Source organism: Mesoplodon densirostris, chromosome 6 (genome assembly GCF_025265405.1).
Source record: "Mesoplodon densirostris isolate mMesDen1 chromosome 6, mMesDen1 primary haplotype, whole genome shotgun sequence".
NCBI classification, from domain to species: domain Eukaryota; kingdom Metazoa; phylum Chordata; class Mammalia; order Artiodactyla; family Ziphiidae; genus Mesoplodon; species Mesoplodon densirostris.
In genome coordinates, this window is record NC_082666.1 from 64,281,687 (window position 1) to 64,304,850 (window position 23,164).

A 23,164-nucleotide genomic window follows, 5' to 3' on the forward strand; every position below is an offset into this window, starting at 1 on the left:
ATCTAAAACTTAAAATATGTAATTTTATGTATAATACATTTAATTTTAATTCTTAAAATTAAAAATTTAAGATAGCAATGCTCAAATGAACAGGTTTTTAGATGAGATCAGTAAAAGGAACTTGTCAATATTCTGTGCCTTAGGAAACAAAGTGACCAGATTTATCCTGTCGGTTTTTCCTTTTGTTGTCAAGACAGGTGTAGCTCTGGTCTGAGTTCACTGTAAGAAACGAAATAGTAGTTCTTAATGTAAGCAGTTATCTTCACATCTGCAGTTTTTAATCATTCAGTTGTTGATTGTTAGGTGATAATTATCCATTCAGATGAGAAAATCTGCCAAATGGTGGGGCTGTATCATCCTGCATTCTTTTCAGATGCTATTCAGTTTGTTTAAATAACTACAGATCTTTCTACATTTGTTTCCATTTGTTGTGTTAAACATAGACACAGTATGATAATGTTGGTAAATGGCTGTTTAAGTTAAGTTAAAGCTATTTTTTGTGTGTGGGTGGGTTTTATTCCTTTTTTATTTTTAATTTCCAACTTTTGTATCATTTGGGACAATACTATAAACTGCTGAATAGGATTCTCAGATTACTTTTGAAAAAACTACAAACATTTCTTTCAATGCCAGTCACATTTTTAATGCACTAGGATGATATTTTTCTCATGCACCTGGAAAATATTCCTATTTTATTATCTGAGGTATAATGAAGCCTGATTTATAGCAATTATTCCAGAATAAATCTTGCTTAGAATGACATGTGTAGTCAAATGATACATGACAGGGTTTAGGATATGGTACCCTGAAATACGACACCTTGGCATATTGAATATTTAAACTGAAGTTATTTGAGAAAAGGCAGGTGCTGGAAAGACTCTGACTTCCCCCTTCTCTGCTGAAGCAGGTCATAAGACTCTCCTGAGAGGTCTTAAGGAAAGGAGCATCTTTATCTCCAGAGGAGGAATCCTGGGAGGAATCAGAATGAACAGGCCTTGCTAAGTTTCCCCCAGTTAACTACACTTAGCTCGTGCTGTTTTGTCCTTTCATATTTTCTGTAACTTTCTGCTCTTCATAAGACCTCCTATAAAAACACTCAGACTTAACCATTTCTTCTGGTCTTCATTTCCTTATGAAGGCCCCATGTCATGCAAAACTTACATTAACTCAATATACGTGCTTTTCTCTCGTTAATTTGTTTTTTCGTTACAGAGGTCCAGTCAAGAATCTACGACAGGTAGAGGAAAGTTTTTTTCCTCCTCTACATACATATTTTGCTTTGGGAAATTAGAATTAATTTTGCATTTAAGATGAGATCTACTTTGTTTTTAATGATTTACTTCCCTATGAAAATAATGATGTCTCCAGGAATCTAAAGGAAAAACATTACACATACATAAGAGTCTCTTGATGGGAAACGTTTTATTTTTGGATATAATAAAGCTTCAAGAAAAAACTTGTACATAGACTGAAAAGCCAGTCAGTCTATTTGGCTCTTAAACTGTTCAAGAATTAGAACTTCCCAGAACTAGCCCTGATAATTCCACCAGTATGACACTTCAAACTCAGTCTGACCACATTGTCGCATTAAAGGGTGGGTCCCACTAATATGGGCCAGAGGATGATTTTGCCTTCCCTGTGCTGCTTCTTAGTTAATAACGTTTCTGTTTTCATCAGCCCTTGGAACTATAAACACAAGTTTCATCACTGATTTTTTAATAAGAGATATAGTCTGTTTCTATAAATCCTTCCCTAATGATAGAGTGATCTACTGTTTCATTTGCTGTGCTCATCCTGTACTTTTATACTCTCCTATCAGGGCCAAATTCTAATCCTTAAGAGCTGCAAACTGAAATAACAAAAAGCAAAGCCAAACAAAAAAACCAGAGCTCTTTTAAAATATTCCATTTCTTCCCAATATTATTTTGATTTATATTGTTCTACAGAATTATAAAGGAAATGTAAGACCTGACAGTTCCATGTATGAGGATTAGAAATAATCTACTTTCCATAGCATTGAGTTACTTTGCCTAGGATGTGTTTTTAATCTCTGCCTAGTCATTTCTTCCACCTTAATAAATGGTCATGTTTTTTGGCATTTGTGATCTTCTCTTTTGTAAAGCAGGAGTTTGACATTTTAAATTGAAAAGCAGAGAGAAAGTTGAGATGAGCAGAAATGTCAGTGTGCCCATTTCTTTTACCCATCTTCCTTCTGTAGGAAAAACATTGCAAGAAGAGCAGATTGAAAGGGTGATGTGGCATAAGCTTTAGTGCAGGCGTATTGGGTGAGGATAGTCTTTGTAGAGTGTTCTCTCATACAGGGTGGTGTCACATGACAACCTCTCCCTACTCTTGATGCTTGCCAGTAGGGCTTTTTTATAGAGAGAAGTAACACAAACATTTAGTTAGAGCCAAAATGAATTTTAAACGTCTGCAATTTCCCCTGAAAGATATAGTCAATAAAAGAAAAAGATAGCAGTGTGAAAAAAGAGAAGAATTTATTGTGCTGAGGAAATTACTTTTCTTTTTTTTCCCTTTTTTTTTACTATGAAAATACTACATTCTTTCTGTCAGTCATCCTGCCTGTAATACGTATATTCAGCTCCAGTAGTCCAAGCTCAGAGCGTATCACAGGCGAGCCACAAAACCTGTGTGAACACAGTAAGGCAGGACTTCAAAAATTACCCAAAGCCTCATAAATTCCCCAGTAATATGGGAACTTTTATAGGAAATTTATATATATATATATATGTTCCTAGCTCCACAAAAAGTGGGCAGAAATAGAGAACACCACTGTACAGCAGGTCATTTCTTTAAAAATTTTTGATTTCATTTTTTAAATTAAAGAATACTGTTGATTGAAGCAAACTTAATATCTAGTCAAGGTATGAAAAGTTTCCTTACTGGGAAACAAGATAACAGAACACTGAAGGTTACCAATGGACTAGCGGACAGATGTTTAATTTGCACTCTGCAACAGATAGACTCTTTTTTCTTTGTTTTACCAAAAAAGCATAATTTGCTTTTAAGTGTAAATGAAAACCTTTTATGGTTTCAATTTTGAAGCATGTTTACTGATATGCATGGAACATGTGTCAATATAAGTGGGTGAAATATATGTGCTTCTCTGTCGGTGATAGTGAAGACACTCAGTGAAAACAAAAGAAATTTGGGATCAGTTTGACAGACTTGATTCCTGTGTGTTTTGTGGCCAGATTTAGATTTGAGTGTGGATTCAGGTTACTAGAGGTAAACCCTGAGTTCTATGCTGTTTGATAAGATGGTGTTATTAATTATGAGATCTGACAGGATCTAGTGTCGCACAGTTATTTAAATCAGCAATTGCTTTGTCCTTATAAATGAGTTGTTTTAAGTACATTTCTTTTGCGCTCAGCGCCTCTTATGTTTCCTTTTAGAAATCCCCTTTGCCTTCCTTGCCGCACAACCTTTACCCTAAGTACAAGTTCAGCAGCACTAACCCATTTGCTGATTCTCTACAGTTCAACGCTGACAAGGTTGGATAATGACCGTTGTCTTGCCATTGCCTTTTGCCAATGTTTTGTTCTTTGTTGCTACTGTGCCTTTGTCCTAGTTCAGTGTTTACTAAATTTGGGCAAGGATTAAAAAAACAAAAAACAAAAAACTGTGTGTTTGGAGTGGGCATGCAAATCCTTTCTTAAGCACATTTTCTTGCCAGAACCTATTCATTTTTATAGCTGAAATTACATGGCCCTTCTGAAGAGTGAGGGAGAATCGTGAGTCCAATGCCTTTCCTATATTTTGGTGTGAGTTGAATTTTCAGATACATAAATTTTGTTAGTTGCCAAATGTATGAGCTACTTTCACACATAATTTCTTTAAAAACCTTGTATTGGTTTAAATCCTTCTCAGACTTATACAAGGTAGTCCTAAAAGCTCTTCAGTTAGTTAATCACTCCATACATAATTGTGTATATGCAGGATTTTGTTGAATATTCATAAAGTATGTCCGTGTAAATGCCTTACGAGGAAACATGGAACTGTTTCAACATTTGTAAATCTATACTTGGATATTCTCATATTCTGATGAAATTATAAATCCAAAATTGAAACAAAAACTTACAAGAACTTGTATACTATAATTTGATCGTGAAAGGAAGAAAGCTGTTAATTTTTTTCAGGAAGCATTTTATGAATATTCATTGGATTTTTCATGTTATTGTAATATGGATAACCAAAGATGCTATATCTGAAGAAATATGTTTTCTGTTACTGTAGGCATTACAGAATTCAAGTAGAGTTCTCTTCCGTTGTTCCCCAACTAACCCTTTTGCTCCCACACCATTTAAGGTTTGTCTTAGTGTAAAATTTACACAAGTAAGTGGCTGTGTTACAGTATGCTGTGTGTGTACGTTATACTTGTGTGCATACGTGGCATGGAGTGATTTCAATTACACTTTGCATTTTTGCCAATGAAGGCTAAATGGTCTTTGTTAACGAGTTGTATTTTTACTGGTAAATTTTAAGAAGTGTCAACAGCAAGCTAAATTACATGATCTCAGTAAGAATGAGAGTATCAGGGATAATAAAATAGAACACCTAATTGCCCCTTTAGTAAATGTAGGCTTGTATTGGCTTTATGATTAATCAGTTATGTTAGGGTACCATTTGAGTCCACTCACAGTGCGAAAATGTTCTGCCTAAGTAAGATCCTGAATAGTTTTTAGACAAGCAGGTTTTGTTTGTTTGTTTGTTTTTAAGGAAAATAACAGCTCAGAAAAGTTACGCAGAGAGCAGGATCTATAAAATATGCATCCATAAATTTATTAAAATTATGGCAAGTTTATATTAGATTTTGTTCCACTTTTTAAAAATGAAATGGGCTTATTAATTCATAATTTCTCACATTTTCCGTTGTTAGAAAGGTAAATTTTTAGAAAACTTTTAACCAGAAAAATTCTAAATTACATGTTCCTTCCTACCCTAATATGTTTAATGAACCTCCATTGGATCAAATGAAGTTTGTTATTTGTTTGTTTATATTTATTTGTATATTGCTAATTTGAGAGTTTTATGGCACAGCACTTGGGAGGATAACAAGGATTCTGTTTCCATGAGTAATTTTTGTCTGTTTGGCCAATGGTATGTAAACCAAACATTTTAATGCAGCAGATTCTGTGACTTGAAAATCTGTTTTCCCTAAGTGTCTATCAATCAGCTCACCTGTGCTTTGCCGGAAGAATAGTAATTCATGTTTGCCAGGATCATTTTTGGGGTAGCTTAGCATCTGAAGTGTTTTCTGAATCATCAAAGAAAGATCACATTCAGTGCCCTATAGTTTCATTTTTAGGTATAGTTTGATTCTTGCCACTAATTATTCTTAAGTATTTGTACATGCCTATCATTTAGTGTGTTCTCTAAGAAATATTTCTTAGTCACAATCTTTTTCCAGATATATACATATAAAACAAAATAAGGTATATCAGAGGGATTTTTATATAGAAAAAAAAAAGGTAAAACAAAGAAGGAAAGAAAAATGTATGTTCAAGGCATCAGGGACAGCCTGACCTCATTGTTGGAACTTTAGCTGGGTATCTCTGACCCTTGAGTTAGGTACTCTCTGTCTTACTGTGGAAATTGGAGAGGACAACATGATATAATGGAAAGTGCATTGGATTAGGTTAAGAATTGAGCAAAAAGAAGTCTAGTTTCACTGGGTGATTCTGAACAAAATCTTTCACATCTCACAGCCTTGGGTTATTAATCTGCAAAATGAATAAATGAATAAAATGACTTAAGGGCCTTTCTAGCTCTAATATTCTGCTTGATAATCTATAATATAAAAATTTGATCAACTGTGTTTCAGTTAAAGAAAAAAACCTGATGATACCAAGTCCTTTTTTTTTTTTTTGAAATAAGACTTGTAGCCCTAAGTGACAGCAAATATACCAGCCAAACTTTGGGTTTGTATGAAGTATTCAACCCTGTTTTCCCATTTTCCTTTAGGGCTATGCTGGTAAGGGGCCGGTGGTTTTGTCCCTTAAAACCAACACCCCTGAGATCTGAATTTGTGTGCTCTTTGCTAACAAACTGTCTCCCTGGTAGATGAACCCTGCATGTGCAATGCTCATTTTCATGAATTTGTTACAAGTCATTTTGAGAGAGGATTCGGGTAGAAATAAAAAATTCTTTATATATATTCTCACTAACAAGCTTTGAACTGCTTTGCTTGATTATATGATTAACTTCATTAATTTTTTTCTAGTTTCTTGGAAGCCTTTTCTAGACCCCCAAAATCTTGCCCAGATAACTTTCAAATGAGAATATTTTTTCCAAAAAAGCAAGTTTGTACAACTTTTCATCTTAAGTTATTTAAGCCTTTAATTCTTCACCTTAAAATACCATATAACCATTTAATGGATTGTGCTCTGAACATACTATTTTGTTTAGTGTATTTAAACTTTACCTGAATCCTTTCTACCATTTTTTATATATGTAAATATTTTCCCATTATTTAATATGTGAGATATTTTAAAGCTACTCTTTTTTTTTTTTGACATTGCAGACTTACTTCTTTTCGTTGAGTCTTCCTTCCTTAGACTGCATACCCACTGCATTCTTCTTGTTCCCACAGGCTCCCAGTCAGTCAGAATCTGAGCCAGAAAAGGCTCCACTGTGCAGTGTGCCTCCGCCCCCTCCTCCAGCATTTGCAGAAATGAGCGAGGATCATGCACAGTCATCGGCAAGTGAAATCTCAGCAGATGTGGACAAAGAGGATGAGTTTGGTTACAGCTGGAGTAAGTTGTCTTTTTGAAATGCACTGACTTATAAGAGGTATTAAAGTAGCTCTGGGTTTCTCAAGGCTTATGTCCTGGATGAATAAGTACATTTCACCTTCGGTTATACACGCTGCAATTTTGTGTGGAAAAAACTGCTGTTCGTTATACTTGAATACACACATTCCTGAGGCATGAAATCATGTTCTTCCTTTTTTTAAATCTGCATCCCTGTTCAAGCCCACTTTGCCATTTCTATGAGAGTTTAAAAGGACAGCGCACTCTCTCAGAAGCTGTACTGGATGAGCCATCTCTTGGTCTCGAGCAAGTTGTCACCCCCCTCTAGGCCTCAGATTCCTCACTGTAAAATCTATTTGTTGTTGCTGGTAGAACAGCCTTGATTTTAGGTATTTTCTGTACTAAGATGGTAACATAGTATAATTGTTGAGATAAAAACTTGGGACATTTGGGAAGTTGTTTAACTGCCTCTAAGTTTCAGCCTGGTGATATCCCCCTTTTAAAAATTCAGTTCCTACACTCCCTGTTGCTAACAGTGAATTAGATAATGTTTGAGGAGCCATAATGATGCATAGGAAGCATTCGAAGGCAGCTGTTATTAGGCTCATGGGTGTGTCTCCATTTCCTAAGGAAATAAGCCATTTTACAGGGAAATATTAAACATTAAGCTCAAAGTTATGTGTCAGTGCTTTAAAAAGTTTCATTTAAAAATGTAATTATTTCTTTTAAGAATGCTATGGTGTGTGCTTTTAGGAAGTACAGAGTACAAAATTAATGCTGCTAGATTCAAGAAGGAATCAGGAAATGGCAATTTATGAAATTGATGCAGTTAAGAATCAATATAGAATACATGACATTAGCCAAATAGTAACATTTTCTAAGAAATGATTTGTAAAGTTTGCAGTTTTCTCAGTGTATTTCTAATGAAATTAGAATGTTTTGCTAATCCATCAGGTGGCCAGAATGTACTCTGAGGAAAACATCAAATGGAATGTTCATATATTGCCATGTCACAACCACCCCAAAACTTAATGGCTTAAGAAAACAAGTTATTATTAATCTGTCAAGGTGCTGTGGTTGACTGGGCTCAGCTGGGCTGGACCTCCAAGATGGCTCACTCACGTGCCTGGTGATTAGTGTTGGCCACTGGCTGGTTGTTCATCTGGGCCTGGGGCACCTACCTGTGGCCTTGCCATCTCAGATTAAAGAATAAACTCTACCTCTTGAACATGTGGGATGTGAGGTATGAGAGGTCTCATTTAATGACAGCAGGTACATCAGTGTGTGTGGCCTGATGGCTCTGTGCCATAAGAAAACCCATCCCCTTTACTCTGGATCTTTGTACCGAGCACCATCTAACAAGATGTGACATGCCATGTAGATTTTCCTGTGGGAGAAAAGCTTCCACTGACCAGTAAAGACAAGTCCTCTGGATGTTCTGTTCTCTGCAAATGATAAAGAAACTTTCTGTTTTAATCACAGTCTTTTGAGAGTTTGTTAATATGGATCACTTCTTTGGGCCTGATCACCCCAGGTGAACTGATTAATCAGACACTGTACTCAGCACCCTGGATGCAGAGAAATTCCTCAAAGTTTGGTTGCTCCAGGAAACCAGTCTTGATGCCCAGGCCACCAGTCTATTTAGTGTTTTCTTAACTGCCAAGGGTTACATTTTGGTACAAATAATGCCCTTATGATGCCATTCTAAGTAACCTTCCATAGTAAAGCGTTTGGCTGTGAATTAGCTCTTACTATCTGTGGGTTTTTTGTTCTTGTTGTGTGTAGAAAATATCAGAGAGCGTTATGGAACCCTAACAGGCGAGCTACATATGATTGAACTGGAGAAGGGTCGTAGTGGTTTGGGTCTGAGTCTTGCTGGGAACAAAGACCGGTCCAGGATGAGTGTTTTTATAGTGGGGATTGATCCAAATGGAGCAGCTGGGAAAGATGGTCGATTGCAGATTGCAGATGAGCTTCTAGAGGTAAGTTCTTGTGGAAAGCACTGAATTTACTCCTGCTGAATTGGTGCAATGGAACCATCAGTTTCCAGAAAATCCACCCAGATCTCATATGGTGACTGAGGAAACTACCGCTTCTCTAATAAAATAGATACATTACAGCAAATTTGGCTCTAGACCAAATCTCTACTAACTACAGCCCATGTTCCCATTAACTTCCATTAAAAGGTTGTGTGACTGTATAGCACCAGAAACAATTTTTGCCCCAAGACAGTAATAAAGATCACACTTCAAAAACATTTTTTTGTGTGCTGCATTTTTATTAGGAGCTTTTGAAAAAACCAAATGGCCAATCATGCCCTGGTAATGAGACTGATCCACTGAACCTTCTAGAAGTTGAATCCCTAATGGTAGACGTGATGGGGGTGGGGTGTGGCGGGGTTAGATTAGAGGCTAAATAACACACACAGTAATTCAGCCCGCCAAGCAGAGTAAACTTGTGGACCATACTTTACAGTATTAGAATTGTGTTTGCTTGATTTGTTCACCCTCGCCTCCTGTAGGCTGGGATCCATGTGTCTTTACATTGCTTGAACCGTGCCTCATGTGTTTCCCTGTTGGCTAGGAAGGCTCAGTCAGCAGTGGCTAAATGGCAGGATGATTGGCAGTTTCCATTAGGTACTGTGCTGCTTAAGCACATTCTGCTGCCTAAACCCTGAATCCCCTGGCACTGCTTCTCCCAGTGGCCTATTCCCAGGCCTTGAGTTTTGAGATTAATTAGGAGCCATGACAGTCAGGGCCTTCCCAGGATGATCTGTGCGGGTCACAGGTGCTTCCACAGAGCCCTTGCTTGGTACAAAGCACTCTAGAAGCTTGTCGCCTGCCTGAGTACTGTCCTATAGTCAGTCCAAGTGGTGCCTCTTTAGTCCATGGAGATCAGACTACATGCATGTTATTTTAATGTTGGCTTTAAACACGAGCTCTTCTTTTCTCACCATCAAAGTCAGGTTCATGTTCTAGGAAGAAAAATACATATAATATTTTAAAGGGAGAAATAGATGTGCTTTTCATTAGGATGATCAAAATTTGTGAAATTAAAATTCTAGGTTCAATTAATGATATTTATTTCTCATAGATCAATGGTCAAATTTTATATGGAAGAAGTCATCAGAATGCTTCATCAATCATCAAATGTGCCCCTTCTAAAGTAAAAATAATTTTTATCAGGTGAGCATTTTTTTCTGGTTTATTAAATATTTTTCCTTTGCCTTTCAATTCTGAATTCTTTTGAATGAAAATAAAACATAAATAAATGTGTGAGTGTTGTAGTTCCAGGTCCCAGAATTTTCTCTAATAATCTGAGTCTTCAAGCTAAAGAATGAAAATCATATGAATGCTTATGATATGATAGGTCAGTGCTTTTTTCCTTTAGAAGTAAAGATGCAGTGAGTCAGATGGCCGTATGTCCTGGGCATACAGTGGAACCTTTGCCTGCTACCTCAGAGAATCTTCAAAATAAGGAGGTATGTAGCTTATGCTTGTTTTTCTGGGAAGATTTGCTTGATACACCACTTATTAATTCAGCTAACAATTATGGAACTCTTGCAGGGATGTAAAAGATAAGTAAGTCATAGCCTTGGCACCCAAGATGTTTATACCCTACTATAAGAAACACTCATGTCAATAAGCACACCGCTTACATGAAGGCTACTAGTAGAGTCTGCAAAGGGAATAATGAAGGTAAAAAGGAGCTGACAATTTTACCTCTGGAGGGAAAGCGAGAGTAAGACTTCATAGGGGAGGTTACACATGAAGTGTATATTGGAAGTAGATGACTTGGGGGCCATAAACATTGCAGGCAGAGCACATGGATTGAGGACCGGCTTAGAGGCTCTAACAAATGAAGAGAATTGATAACTGCAGAGTGTTACTAACAATGGGAGGCAGGGAATGGGTAGGGTCGGATCATGGGGATCATGGTGCAGACTTTGTCTTTGAGGCCATGTCTTTGCAAATTCAAAGAATGAAAATTATATTTTTAAAAACTTCTCTGGAAATGGTGCAGAGAAAAATCACAGGTCGCAGGGCAGAGAAGTTAAGTTAAAGGGAGTAGGAACATTATTGGAGTAGTTCAGGGGATAGATAATGAGGGCCTGAACGAATGCAGAAAAAAAAGAGAGAGAGGAAGAAGTGGTTATGTCAGATATTTAGGACCCAAATTGACGTTATTTCATCCGTAACTAAATATACTCAGTGAGGAAAAATGACTGATTGAGAATCTGTTTATCCAACAAATATTTGTTCAGTATCTGCCTTGTAATAGGTTCTGTGTTTGGGGCTGAGAATAAACTGGTGAATGATACAGACAAGAGGTATGGGGCTTCCAGATACTTGACTTAGTGACTTGATAGATGGCTAACTTTCACTAAAATAAAAAAGAGAAGCAGATATTTGTTAAAAAAAAAAAAAAAGTAGAGAACATTTTCTCTGAGGCAACTTAGGAGTGAAGTGCCTGTTGGAAAGCCTGGTAGGAGTGTCCATGGAGACGTCTGGTGTAGAGTTTAGAGATGAATCCCCGTAGATGCCGACTTGGGAGCCATGGGAGCTGAGGCTCTGGCCTATGGAGAACATTTAGAGAAGAAGAGGGCCCAGGTCAGAAATGTGTAATATCAACAGTAAGGAGGAAGGCTGGCAAAGAGAGGTCAGAGATGCAGAAGAATCAGGCGGGCATGTTGCACAGCGGCTGAGGAGAGCCCCATTGAGAAAGGGTATATTCCACAGCCTTGAATACTGCAGGGAGCTCAAGTGAGAAGGTGAATAGAGTTCTTTGGATTTCCCAATTAGGAGATTATTAGTGATTTTGAGAAAGCAAATGATGGATAAGAAATTAGGAAAGATGAGGCAGTGGCTAGAGGGTGACAAAAAATTGAGTTTTTGGTGGGAGTTTTGTTTTGATTAGGAGATGCATTGGATACATGCTTAGAATGAGTAAAAGGAGATAGGAGAGAGAGAAAAGCTTAAAATTAGAGGAACCATGATAACTATCATTGGGAAAAGGCATAGAAATGGAAATGCTCTTCCCTAAATTAATATCTATACATTGGGTTTTTCTGTACATAAGATGCAGAAATCATTGTCTCATGCTGGTGAACTAACTCACTGATCATAATGATGAACTGAGTCAAGTGGTTTTTCAAGATTATAAAGGAGAAAAATTTATTTTCATTTGAACTGTACCAAATATGTCCCTTAAGAAAATGGATTTTAGTAATTTTCAGGTAAAACATTTAATAGCTCCTAAATACACTTGATGACTAGCACAGTAAAGCATAGTGAATGGTGCCTCTGCTGGTGTTCTGTGTTTCAGTGCTTGCACCGTTTGGAGCTGGGTTGTTGCTAGATAGCACTGTGGAGTGAACCCAGGCAGTCTGGAGGAACACCTTGTGTCTTTGTGCTCCAAAATAATTGCTGTCTAATCACACCTCATTCGTATTTTAAAGAGAATATAATGTTCATAAATGTCATGAAATAATAAAATAGTAATAAGGAATTACAGCATGTAAAATAATTTTAAGTAGCCCCTGTATTTAAACAAAACTACATAACACTCAGTTGCCTATTTTGTCATTTCTTTCCCTCTGTCAGGCTGAACCGATTGTTACTACTTCCGATGCAGCTGTGGACCTCAGTTCATTTCCAAACGTGCAACATCTGGAGCTTCCCAAGGTAAATCTGCTTTGAATTGGAGTGAAATGATGTGACTTCCTTGACACTGGTGTTTTAATTCACTGGTTCTCAAAACTGGGTTGCAGACCAGCCGCATCAGCATCAGCATCACCTGAAAGCTTATTAGAACTACAGGTGTGTGGGCCCACCCTGACCTCCTGAATGAGTAGCTTTGTGGGGTGCCCCCGCATCTTGTGTTTTAATAATAAGCCTTCTCTGTGATGCCAGTGTGCACTAAAGTTTGAGAACCACTGTGCTAATTGATACTTGAGCAGGGACCCAGCTTTTCCTGCCTTTATGATTATCCCAAGGTATGACATTTCGTGATCTCTCCTTTGATTTATTTACCAAGGACCTGCTATGGAGGAAATAAAAAGATTAAAGAAATGGAAGTTATAGTCTTTGTCCTTCGTGAAACCGAAAGCTCAAATAACTAGAGGTCTCACCAATAGGCATCCCTGAGGTATTTGCTTTTGCAAAGATCTGAGCCTTAGGTTCAAGTGACCACTTTAAAGAAGTGGTTTGTTGAACAGATGTTGAACAGCACCTGTAAATGTTTTCAAGTGCTGCAGGCTCATGCTGGAATGCAGGTGGGCAGTGGATGAACAGAGTAGAAGCAGAAAGAGTAGTGACATGCTCAGGGAAGAGGAGAGGAAGGGAGGAGGTAGGGTGGTGGGATAGAGGGATTGAACATGAAATGCTGCAGCAGAAAGGGTTGCTTCCTCTGCGACTCCCCAGCTCCAAGGCATCCAGGGCAGCAAAGGCAGTCTGTCTGGATTGAATCTTTGTTTCATCAGGTCCAGACTTCACACATTGTGTGGTCTTGCTTTGCCTCCATTTTCTTACCTATAAATTGGAGATGATAGTATTACCTCTGATAATATTGTAATTATAGAGATTGAGTTGTTTATAAAGTGGTGGGCATAAAGCCTGGCATGTGGTCAGATTTTGTTAAGCATTTAGTGGAAAAAAATGCTGTGACTCTTCTTGGTTTGATTTCTTTTTAAAAAAATAAATAACTCTACAAAAATGGATTGCTCTGGTCTTATCATATACGTTTAAGAAAAGTCATCGTGGGCAGTTTGTGTTGTGGGTAGAGGGAAAAGAAGTTATTAAAGCTTTTTCTATCAAGAAGTCCATACACTTCCATTCAAGAATCCCTCATTCTATTGCCATTTAAGAGAGTCCTTTGAGACAGCAGGGGGAGAGGGGACTGGATATTCTAATGGAAGTCTCTGAGTTTGTATAAAGGAGTACGCCGAGAATGGATGTTAGGTTAACAACCAGCAAATGCCGTCTGTACTTAGTACAGTACTTTTCTGACTACAGTTAAGTGAATAGACAAGAATAGAATCAAATCTCAGAATTGAGTACATACAGTCATGGTAGATATAGAGTATTACTTATTCAAACGAATATTTATTTGTGGTAGTAGGAAAGAGCTTTGGTGTGGAGTGTCCCAAATAGAGGGTAGCTCAGTTTTTTACATTTGGCATCAGCATTGAGACTTGTCAGTCTCGTAGCACATTGACCTTCCTACTCACTGTGCCTGATTCTTTGACCACTAGATCAGAGTTTGGGGTTTCACAATGCTGGCAAGTTTAGACACTTTATCTGAAGTCAATTTGATTATATCCTGTAGAGTTATAAGTAGAAGGAATGTGTGTGTGATAACAACACTTTTGCATAGTGTGTCAGGCTTTTAAGCCTTTTCTTACTACACATGATCCTCACAGCAAACTTGTAGTTGGCAAGAATTATTTCCCCTTTTTTTGGAGATAAGAAAATTGAGGTTAAGAGATGTTAGGTAAGGTATCCAAATTTCTAGAGCTAGCCAGAAAGGAAATTACAGCTGAGCTTTGCTTTCCCTGAAAGTGTGTGATTTTCTCTGTATTATACACGTGAAAAGAGCAGTGGCAGAGAGGATGCACAGTGACAGTCAGAAAGTCATCAAGCATTAATCATCATTGCAAAGCCACAGTGTTGATAATCTTTAAAATGATGGTGAAGCCTTATCTCACTGTCGTGATCTTAAATGTCTGGTGGCAACCTTGGCTCTCATGTATACATTTCAGAGAAACCATGGCGAGATTCCCTTTTCTCTCTTTTGCTTTCCATCTCCCTAGGTGCAAACTATGATGAGAAAGGTTGCTAGCTCTAACCAGAATGAAATGTGTAAAACCCTATGGTAATTTTGTTCACGTAAACATTAAGAAAAGGTAAAACCCAATGTTATGGAACACTTGGGTTTCATTTAAAAAAGTGTGGAAAATATAGACAAAAGTAGGTGTAGCTCTTCTAGCTTTGACAGGTTTTCACTACAGGTCTTTGGGTTCAGAGTTGAGAGAATTTTCACTCTGCACCACATCAGAACACGAGTATTTGAAGTAACCAGTCTGGGTATTCAGCCCTAGAAAGGACAGAGCATGAGCAGTCAGGGCAGTCTGTCTGCTAAAGGAGGGAGGACAGCAGAAGGGGATGCAGGGGCCAGTGTTAGCGGTTATCTCTAAGCTGTAGGCCAGAAAGAGGAAGAAGGAGGATACTTTGGTGTTGAATCACTTAGCCAGCCAGTTACACAGAGCTAAATTCTCAGACGTTGTACAGTCATTAAATTGTTGAATACGTTTTAGTTCTCTAGATATTTTGTTAGAGTTACTAGAGCTATGTTACTGGGTATATATGCTAGAGATAGTGGACATATGGGAGGAGTGAAAACATTTGACTATTTATTTGATGGAGGAGAATTTAATCCCATTAAAATAATTGAAAGTTTGCTTAAGAAAAGAAGAGATTTCTAATAGTGGATTTTAGAACAGTTTTCTAGCCCTTGGGTAAGAAGACAATGTTCAGAAGTTTCAGTCACATACCTTTCCATTTGGATAAATTTAATCTGTTTCACGTTTTCTGAGTGTTTCTGTTTTTGCTTCTCTAGGATCAGGGGGGTTTGGGCATTGCCATCAGTGAAGAAGATACACTCAGCGGGGTCATCATAAAGAGTCTAACAGAGCACGGGGCAGCAGCCAGGGTGAGCCTTCCCCCTTCTCACTCTCAGAAAGTGCTGGGGAGGGAATTCTTTCTGTAAATTCACTCAAAATCTTCCATGTTTCCATCTAGGATGGACGGCTCAAAGTTGGAGATCAGATCTTGGCTGTAGATGATGAAGTTGTTGTTGGCTATCCTGTTGAAAAGGTACTTTTCCAAAAGAAAGCAGATGATACCATAAACTCATTCTTGGACATGGCTAAACGTGTGTCTGTGTGTGGGTTGGGGTGGGGGGGTCAGTCATAGGGAATCAGAGCTGCGTAGCTATATTAGACAGATATCTGCAAGGAAGAGATTCTTTGGAACTTATTTAATTTCTTCTTTCTGTTTTCCAATTAAGATGATGTTAAGGTATTTTTTGTTACCTGATAAATTCAGGATTCAGTCAGCATTTTTGATAAATATCTTTTCAGTTTTTCCTTTGGAAAACTTGAAACTTCTAAACAAAGGTCAACTTAGTATTAAAACTAAAGGAATATTTTTTAATGGATGTTTGCTCCTATAAAGTATCCATTATGTATATTGCTTTATAAACATATTTTAAAACTCAACCATTAGATGTATGACTTTTATTGGGGTTAATCAGTTATTTGTGCCTGAGTTTCTTCCTGCTCTGAAGTGATGTTAATACCGTACTTACTAGGAGTCTCACTTGAGGCCTTTCAGAAGTGCTAGGAAAAAAACCCTATTTTTCTTGAGATTTGGAGTGTCAATGTTTCCATTTCTACATTGGCCAGCAAGATGCTTAAACCATTTTTAAATTCAGTTTTAATAATTGTATGGGTTTGATCCTTTAACTCACATGTGTATGTTCTAACTTTCCATTTGGCTTGATTCTCCTGTTGCATAGTGTTCCTGATCTTGCTTTTAACCTAAGTGTTTCCGTATTATTAAAAATGTTTGTGTAAGCTGCTTCACATTCTCTGTAGAATCAGAAGTGAGTAAAGCACCCCATATGTCTTCAAAGGTTGTAAGAATCCAGAGAACTGGGCAGTATTAATTAGAAATGTAAAAAGTTGAAAGCCCGTTACTTATATAATGACGAATATGGTCAGAACTAGACTTACAGCAGAAATTAACTGTGACCTTAATCAATATCAGGGAATTGGAGAAACTAGAAAGGAACTGCAACCATTCTTTCTTGACCACTCAAGTCCTAACAGGGAAAGAATTTGCCTCTCACTCTTCTCTCAACCATAGATGGTTCTAGATTCCAACTATAATAGTGGAAGTATAAGTCTACTAATTTGCCTGTAAATTTTATTTCCCCTCTAAACCAACACCTGCCAGTTTATTAGCCTTTTGAAGACAGCGAGGACAACAGTGAAACTGACCATTCGTGCTGAGAATCCAGATTCCCAGGCTGTTGCTTCAGCAGCTGGTACAGCCAATGGAGAAAAAAAGAGCAGCCCCCAGTCTCTGATGGTCCCACCGTCTGGCTCCCCGGAACCAGAGCCCATCCGAAGTAAGGGCTGGTCTCCTGCTAGTCCTGCGCGTATGATGCATTCATACTCAGTATACGGTCCCTATGTGGGAGCCACCTGCCTGTATGTAGCTCACTGCTTGAGAGGCCGTAGTCAGGGAGCCTGTTGGTGAAAGGGTGGTATAAAGAGAGGGGCTCCTGAAGCAAGAGCACTGGACTATGAGGCAGGGGATCTGCCTGCTGTACATTAACCATCCACAGAGCCTTGGGAAACCCATGCAGCCACTCTGAGCCTCAGCTTGCTCATCTCTAAGACAAGGGAGTGGTACTCTTTGCTCTCCAAGGACCTTTTGCTAAGGATATCTGTGATTCCAGGTATCTTACTAATACATTAGATACACCATTCTGTACATTCCTTTTTTTATACTACTGAACAAGTAATTTAACTTCCCAAAGCCTCAGTATTCTCATTTTAAAATGGATACAGTGATACCACTTCACTGGTGTGAAATCAACATTGCCTGGCACTACATCAGACTCTTAAAAATGCACATATATGTAGCTGATATGAGTTGTATCCTTTGAGTGTAAATAGTAGATACTGTCAAAGTAGATGAAACAGTTGTATGTAGAGCATGGAATGAAACTTTCGTGTATCATTAAAATGCCAGTCTAGTATATTGAGGCAAATTATCCCTTTGAGTTACTTTTTTGAGAAAAATTACACTGGCATTTAATAAAAGAATAAATTTCAAGCTTTGCAGCATTGAAAATAAAAGTACTTAAAAACATTGCTTTTTTTCTGCAACTGGGGAAAAAAATCTCTTTTGGCCTCCAGACTGAAACATTCAGTTCTTTTGAACAGGTTTTTAAGGAAACAACAGTTTAAAACATTTGTAATATAGTTGGTTGAAAGGTCTTTTTTTAATTGAAGTATAGTTGATTTACAATATTGTGTTAATTTCTGCTGACTCAGCTATATATATATTTTATATATATATAATATATACACACACATATATATATATACATACACACACACACACACATATACATATACATTCTTTTTTATATTCGTTTCCATTATGGTTTATCCCAGTACATTGAATGTAGTTCCCTGTGCTATACAGTTGGACCTGTTGTCTAAAAAGTCTTAAAGTAATAAATATCTGATGAAAGCAATCCTTTATTTAGAAAGACTAATTCACTAAAATGTTAAAAAAATATGGAAATTTTTTCATTCTTCATTTTTAAGTATCCCTAAATAGCATTGTCTATAAAAATATAAAATGCTAAATGGAAACATAACATTAAAGAAAATATGTTACACCTGTTCTTACCATTTCAGGAGCAAGAAAATAGTCTTCATCTGATTCCTAGAAAGAGAGCATTTTTTCTAAAGCTAATCTATCAAGTATCCCAGCTTTCCCAAAATATGACATTTGCTCTATGCTTTTTGATATATCACAAAACATATGAAGATTCTCATAAAACAAAGTGTAAAATTATATTCTCCTTTTTTTCATAATCTAATCTTATTTATTTAATTCTGAGCATTTATGCACCAGGATTTAATATCCGAGTTCATAAAACATTGAGACACAAGGAAAGAAACTGCAAGTGGGTCTCACTTGATGTCTTATAAACTCAGATATTAAATCCAGTTGCTTGTATGCTCAGATTTGATTACATAAGTAGAGATGCTCTAAGATAGGATGAAAAGGAAAACCAAATCAAAAATCCAAAAAGCCCTGAATGGCAGGCACCATGACCAGAGTTACTGATGTCCTTTGTGTTTTGTCGTCTTCCCTGAATGTGAGTTAGGTCTCCACTACATATCTCAGTTCTGAGTTTTACAAATCATAATTTCATAAGAAGTTTGTTTGGGTCCCATGAAACGTAGAATATCAAAGTGGAACTAGAGGTTCAGTTCAACTCTCTGTTCTCATTCCTTTTACGCGTTACCTCCAGTAATTAAAAAAAATACAGAAAACTGCATAAAATAATATAACAGGTAATTTTGTACTCACCACCCTAAATTAACAATGACGATTTAATCATTTGTTGGATAGTTTTAAATATAACTAAAAGATTAAGGTGGAATTATATAGTCTTCTTTGTCCCCAACTTGGGCCCATGTTTCTGCTCCATCCCGAAAAGGCACCCAGTGTGGTGAGTTTGATGTATATGCTTTCTAATCAATTTTTGTTTGTATTTCATTTCACTTTTAACTTATTTTTAGGTACAAGCAGGTCATCAACACCAGCAATCTTTGCTTCTGATCCTGCAACCTGCCCCATCATCCCAGGCTGTGAAACAACAATTGAGATTTCCAAAGGGCGGACAGGGCTGGGCCTGAGCATCGTTGGGGGGTCTGACACACTGCTGGTGAGGACACAGCCAGAGATGCTCCAAATACACAGGCAGCCTCTTCAGTGAGCCCTGAGAGATCATTGTCAGGGAGATTTCCATCAGTTTTATGAAGGGAAATACAGAGGCTTAGAAAAATGTATCATTCATTGTTATTTTAATTTATAGGGCAGATACTCAGCTGCGTACTGGGATTTTTATTTTGAGTAAGCCAACACTGACTTAATAATATTTCTTTATACTTGTGATTGTGACCTTTAGATTCAAAATATTTCTGTTAGTTTATTAGTTCTTGCCATATTTTAGTTTTCTTTTTACTGACTGGATACTCTTGGGTTAGACCCATATTGAGAAAAATCTGAAAATTTGGATAATTTATAGATAAAAATTTCTAAACATCAAAAATGCTTTTAAAATCCACTCATTCCATTTGTGGATAGGAAAGGTGATGAGGTGATATATATCTATTATATATGCGTGTGTGGGTGATTTATATATTTTATAATTTTTTTCTTTAAACTTCCCTATCATGTGAAAGAAATGTAAGCCTCTTTGAGCCTTTTAGCAAAAATTGTCTTATGCTTTTCTTTCAATTTTGATATGTGACTCACATACGGATTCAGTGAATGTATAACCCTTATCACTGTCTCTAAAAGTGAAGTGTGCTTTGACTCCATTTCTGCTCACCCTCCCTAGGGAGAATAGTATAAAACATGGGTGTGTTTTGTTTGTGCCCTTAGGGTGCCATTATTATCCATGAAGTTTATGAAGAAGGAGCAGCATGTAAAGACGGAAGACTGTGGGCTGGAGATCAGATTTTAGAGGTACAGAATGCTGTGCATTTGACCTTTACAACTAACAAAGAAAAGGCTACTCTGGGGAGGATGGTCCTTGCTTATTTCTTTTTCCCTCTCTCCTTCCCTTCCTCTCCCCCCCTCCTTCCCTCCCCCTCTCTCCCTTCTCCCTATCTTTTTTCCTTTTACTCAACTCACCTGGTCCCTCACCCTCTGTGTCCCATTTCTGTACAGGTGAATGGAATTGACTTGAGAAAGGCCACACATGATGAAGCAATAAATGTGCTGAGACAAACACCACAAAGGGTGCGCCTGACGCTCTACAGAGATGAGGCCCCGTACAAAGAGGAGGATGTGTACGACACCCTCACCATCGAGCTGCAGAAGAAGCCGGGCAAAGGCTTGGGGTTGAGTATTGTTGGTAAAAGGTATGACTGATCAGGGCAAATGCAATGACCTCTTGGAAATGACTGAATTTAAATTCCTTGAAAGAGTACTAGCAGTAGTAGAATCTTTCTCAACTGCTAGTGTTCTGTATGTAGCTATTTCGGCCCATGCAGTAGTGGAACATCAGGAGACATTGGTGTTGAAATTTTTTAGTCAGTATTTTGGGGGATTTTGAAGGTACTAGACAAAAAGCCATTTGGTATTTTTGAATACCTGCTGGGTGCCAGGAGATACATTAGGTTCTGGGGAACAGAGTTAAATAAGACATGGATTCTGGATCCACGGATCCAAAAACTCAGTTTGGTAAATGAGCATTAAATATGTTCTTGCAACAAAGGAATCTGTTGATGAGAGACAGAAACGCATCGTGGGGGATCCATGTAAGCAAAGGAGAACGGGACTGACTGCATGACCTTATTTAAGGGCAGTAGATTAGGAAAACCCCCTTATAAAGAGGTGCCAGAGATGAAGCCAAAAATGAGAGGTGAGAGTTGGTCTGACAAAAGTGGGCGAGGATATTCTAGGGAGAAGGATCATCATGAACAAGAGCACACCATCAGAAGGGAATAGAAAGTATAAATTAAGAGGCCAGGGTAGTAGGTTGGTGAATATACATAAAGTAAGTACCTCATTGATTTAAATATGTATATATAGTTAATATTAAAAAATATATAATCCAGTAAGTTCCAACACTTTTATTCTTAAGATGGGAAAACAGAGTATCAGATGGTGAAAGGGCTTGTTTGAGGTCATGACCTTGGCAAGAACAAGTGATACAATTCAACTTCTACTAAATGTTTCTACTGAGAGTTACCTTTGTATCTCAACAAGAAGTCCTTGAGTTATTTATACTTTTATGAAAGGAAGATTGAAATAAGTTGAATATTTGTTCATTTTGCATAAACCTGTCTTGTATGAAAGTTAGACCTGTAATGATTTAAAAGAAGAGACATCACAGCAACGGTACTTAATTTTGAGTAACAAATGGTTTTAGTTTGAGATACATATCCGTTATTTATTTTCAGTAACGTTAATGACATTGGTGATAATAGCAACATATTTATGTAGGCACAGGTCAGTATCCATTGAAGGCTTCGTTATGGTGTAGAAAGAGCAATAGATTTAGCTCCCAGTGACTGACTCTCAAGTCCTGTTTTTGCCATTTAGTAACTGTGACTCATAAAATGAGTATAATAGCCACTTCTACTCACAATGTAGAACTGTTGAATAAATATGCTTATGAAAGATATGTTCAATCTATGAAATATTGTAGTTTTAAGATACTATTTGTTACAAAAAATAATTCTCATAGTTGCACCAGTGTTGCTGAAAACAATAAAACTTTTAAAGTCATAAAAATAGAAGTAAAATTTCCAGTTGTAAAATGTTAGCCTTTCATTAAATAAGCATTGCATTACAGTTGGGAAAAAATAATAATGTTGACATTCAAAATTTTACGTTTGCAGAAATGACACTGGAGTATTTGTGTCTGACATTGTGAAAGGAGGAATTGCAGATGCTGACGGAAGACTGATGCAGGGAGACCAGATACTAATGGTGAATGGAGAAGACGTCCGTCACGCCACCCAGGAAGCCGTCGCAGCTCTGCTGAAGGTAGAAATCCAGTGCCACAAATGCTCATGTGTAAATAATAGTTTAAGAGGAGGAGCGGCCACATTCAAACAAGTATTTATTTAATATGTTCTCTCAAATAAGACATTTATACATTAGACACCATATTTCAGTAATAAATCTCTAAATTACAATCAGCTGTTTATTATATTATTATATATTTATTTAGCAGTAGTAAGAATTATGAACTGAGTATCTGTGTTCTTAGTAAATCTTCTATCACAAAGTGATTACTGTGTGGCTCTTTTCTTGAAAGAAAAGCATATTCAGTCCACAAAGGAGAAAAAAAGTCTTAACCTCAGTTCTCCCCTGCCCCCCTGTATTTACATTTGGATTTATTCTTATGACCTCTGACCTAAGGGAAGAATCTCCTCCCTGGCACGGGTGTTCTTTGAAAAGGGACTCAGCAGAAAGGCGGAAGATCATAGAAGGCAAGAAGGGCACCTCTGGGAGTCAGGCTTCTGGACTGCCCTGTCCCAGCCCCTCCCTTAACCCCTTCCTGGGTGCTAAATTGGACATCTTTATATTTCCCCAGAGATGAAGAATGTGGAAGGAAGATTTTATCCTTTTTGAATGACAGAAGAGAATGTTTGGTTCACATCTTATTCTGATTCAAAACTATTGAACTATTTAAAGTTTTACTTTTAAAATCGTAGTTGGATGGGTCATCCTTAGGAAATGAAGACAATGCCATGCAGATTTACCGGGCAGTACCTTCAACAGTTATTATTGTTGTTACTTCAATAATTACAATGCCTCCATCCCAAGGTATCATTGCTAGTCTTAAGTACATTTTACATTGTTAAATCTCTTTCCTCCATGGAGTAAACTCTCCATGAAGAATCATTTTCTGATTGGAAAGGCAGAGCCAGTCTCATTTTAAAAATGTAAAATATAGAATAGTCACTTAAAAATACAACTCGTGGAAGTTTAGACATATTTCCTATCAGGGAATATCCCAGTTTCCAGAGGGGATTTGTGTTCCTACAAGTAAATAAA

The 23,164-nt window shown here is 37.4% G+C and overlaps 1 protein-coding gene across 7 annotated transcripts in view; it reads left to right on the plus strand.

The window, feature by feature from the left end:
* Positions 1–23,164, plus strand: part of MPDZ (multiple PDZ domain crumbs cell polarity complex component) — a 165,554-nt gene that overhangs the window by 128,203 nt on the left and 14,187 nt on the right. For 4 of the 7 annotated variants that reach the window (XM_060102123.1, XM_060102126.1, XM_060102124.1 and 1 more), the window contains 12 exons: positions 6,614–6,776; positions 8,559–8,755; positions 9,867–9,958; positions 10,164–10,254; positions 12,377–12,457; positions 15,390–15,482; positions 15,572–15,646; positions 16,790–16,964; positions 19,165–19,310; positions 20,033–20,116; positions 20,321–20,514; positions 22,000–22,147. In XM_060102123.1, the coding sequence (XP_059958106.1) occupies positions 6,614–6,776; positions 8,559–8,755; positions 9,867–9,958; positions 10,164–10,254; positions 12,377–12,457; positions 15,390–15,482; positions 15,572–15,646; positions 16,790–16,964; positions 19,165–19,310; positions 20,033–20,116; positions 20,321–20,514; positions 22,000–22,147 (1,539 nt within the window). Of the gene's footprint in view, positions 1–3,416; positions 3,516–6,613; positions 6,777–8,558; positions 8,756–9,866; positions 9,959–10,163; positions 10,255–12,376; positions 12,458–15,389; positions 15,483–15,571; positions 15,647–16,789; positions 16,965–19,164; positions 19,311–20,032; positions 20,117–20,320; positions 20,515–21,999; positions 22,148–23,164 lie in introns of all 7 variants that reach the window. The other 3 variants (XM_060102121.1, XM_060102125.1, XM_060102122.1) reach the window with 1 other exon arrangement.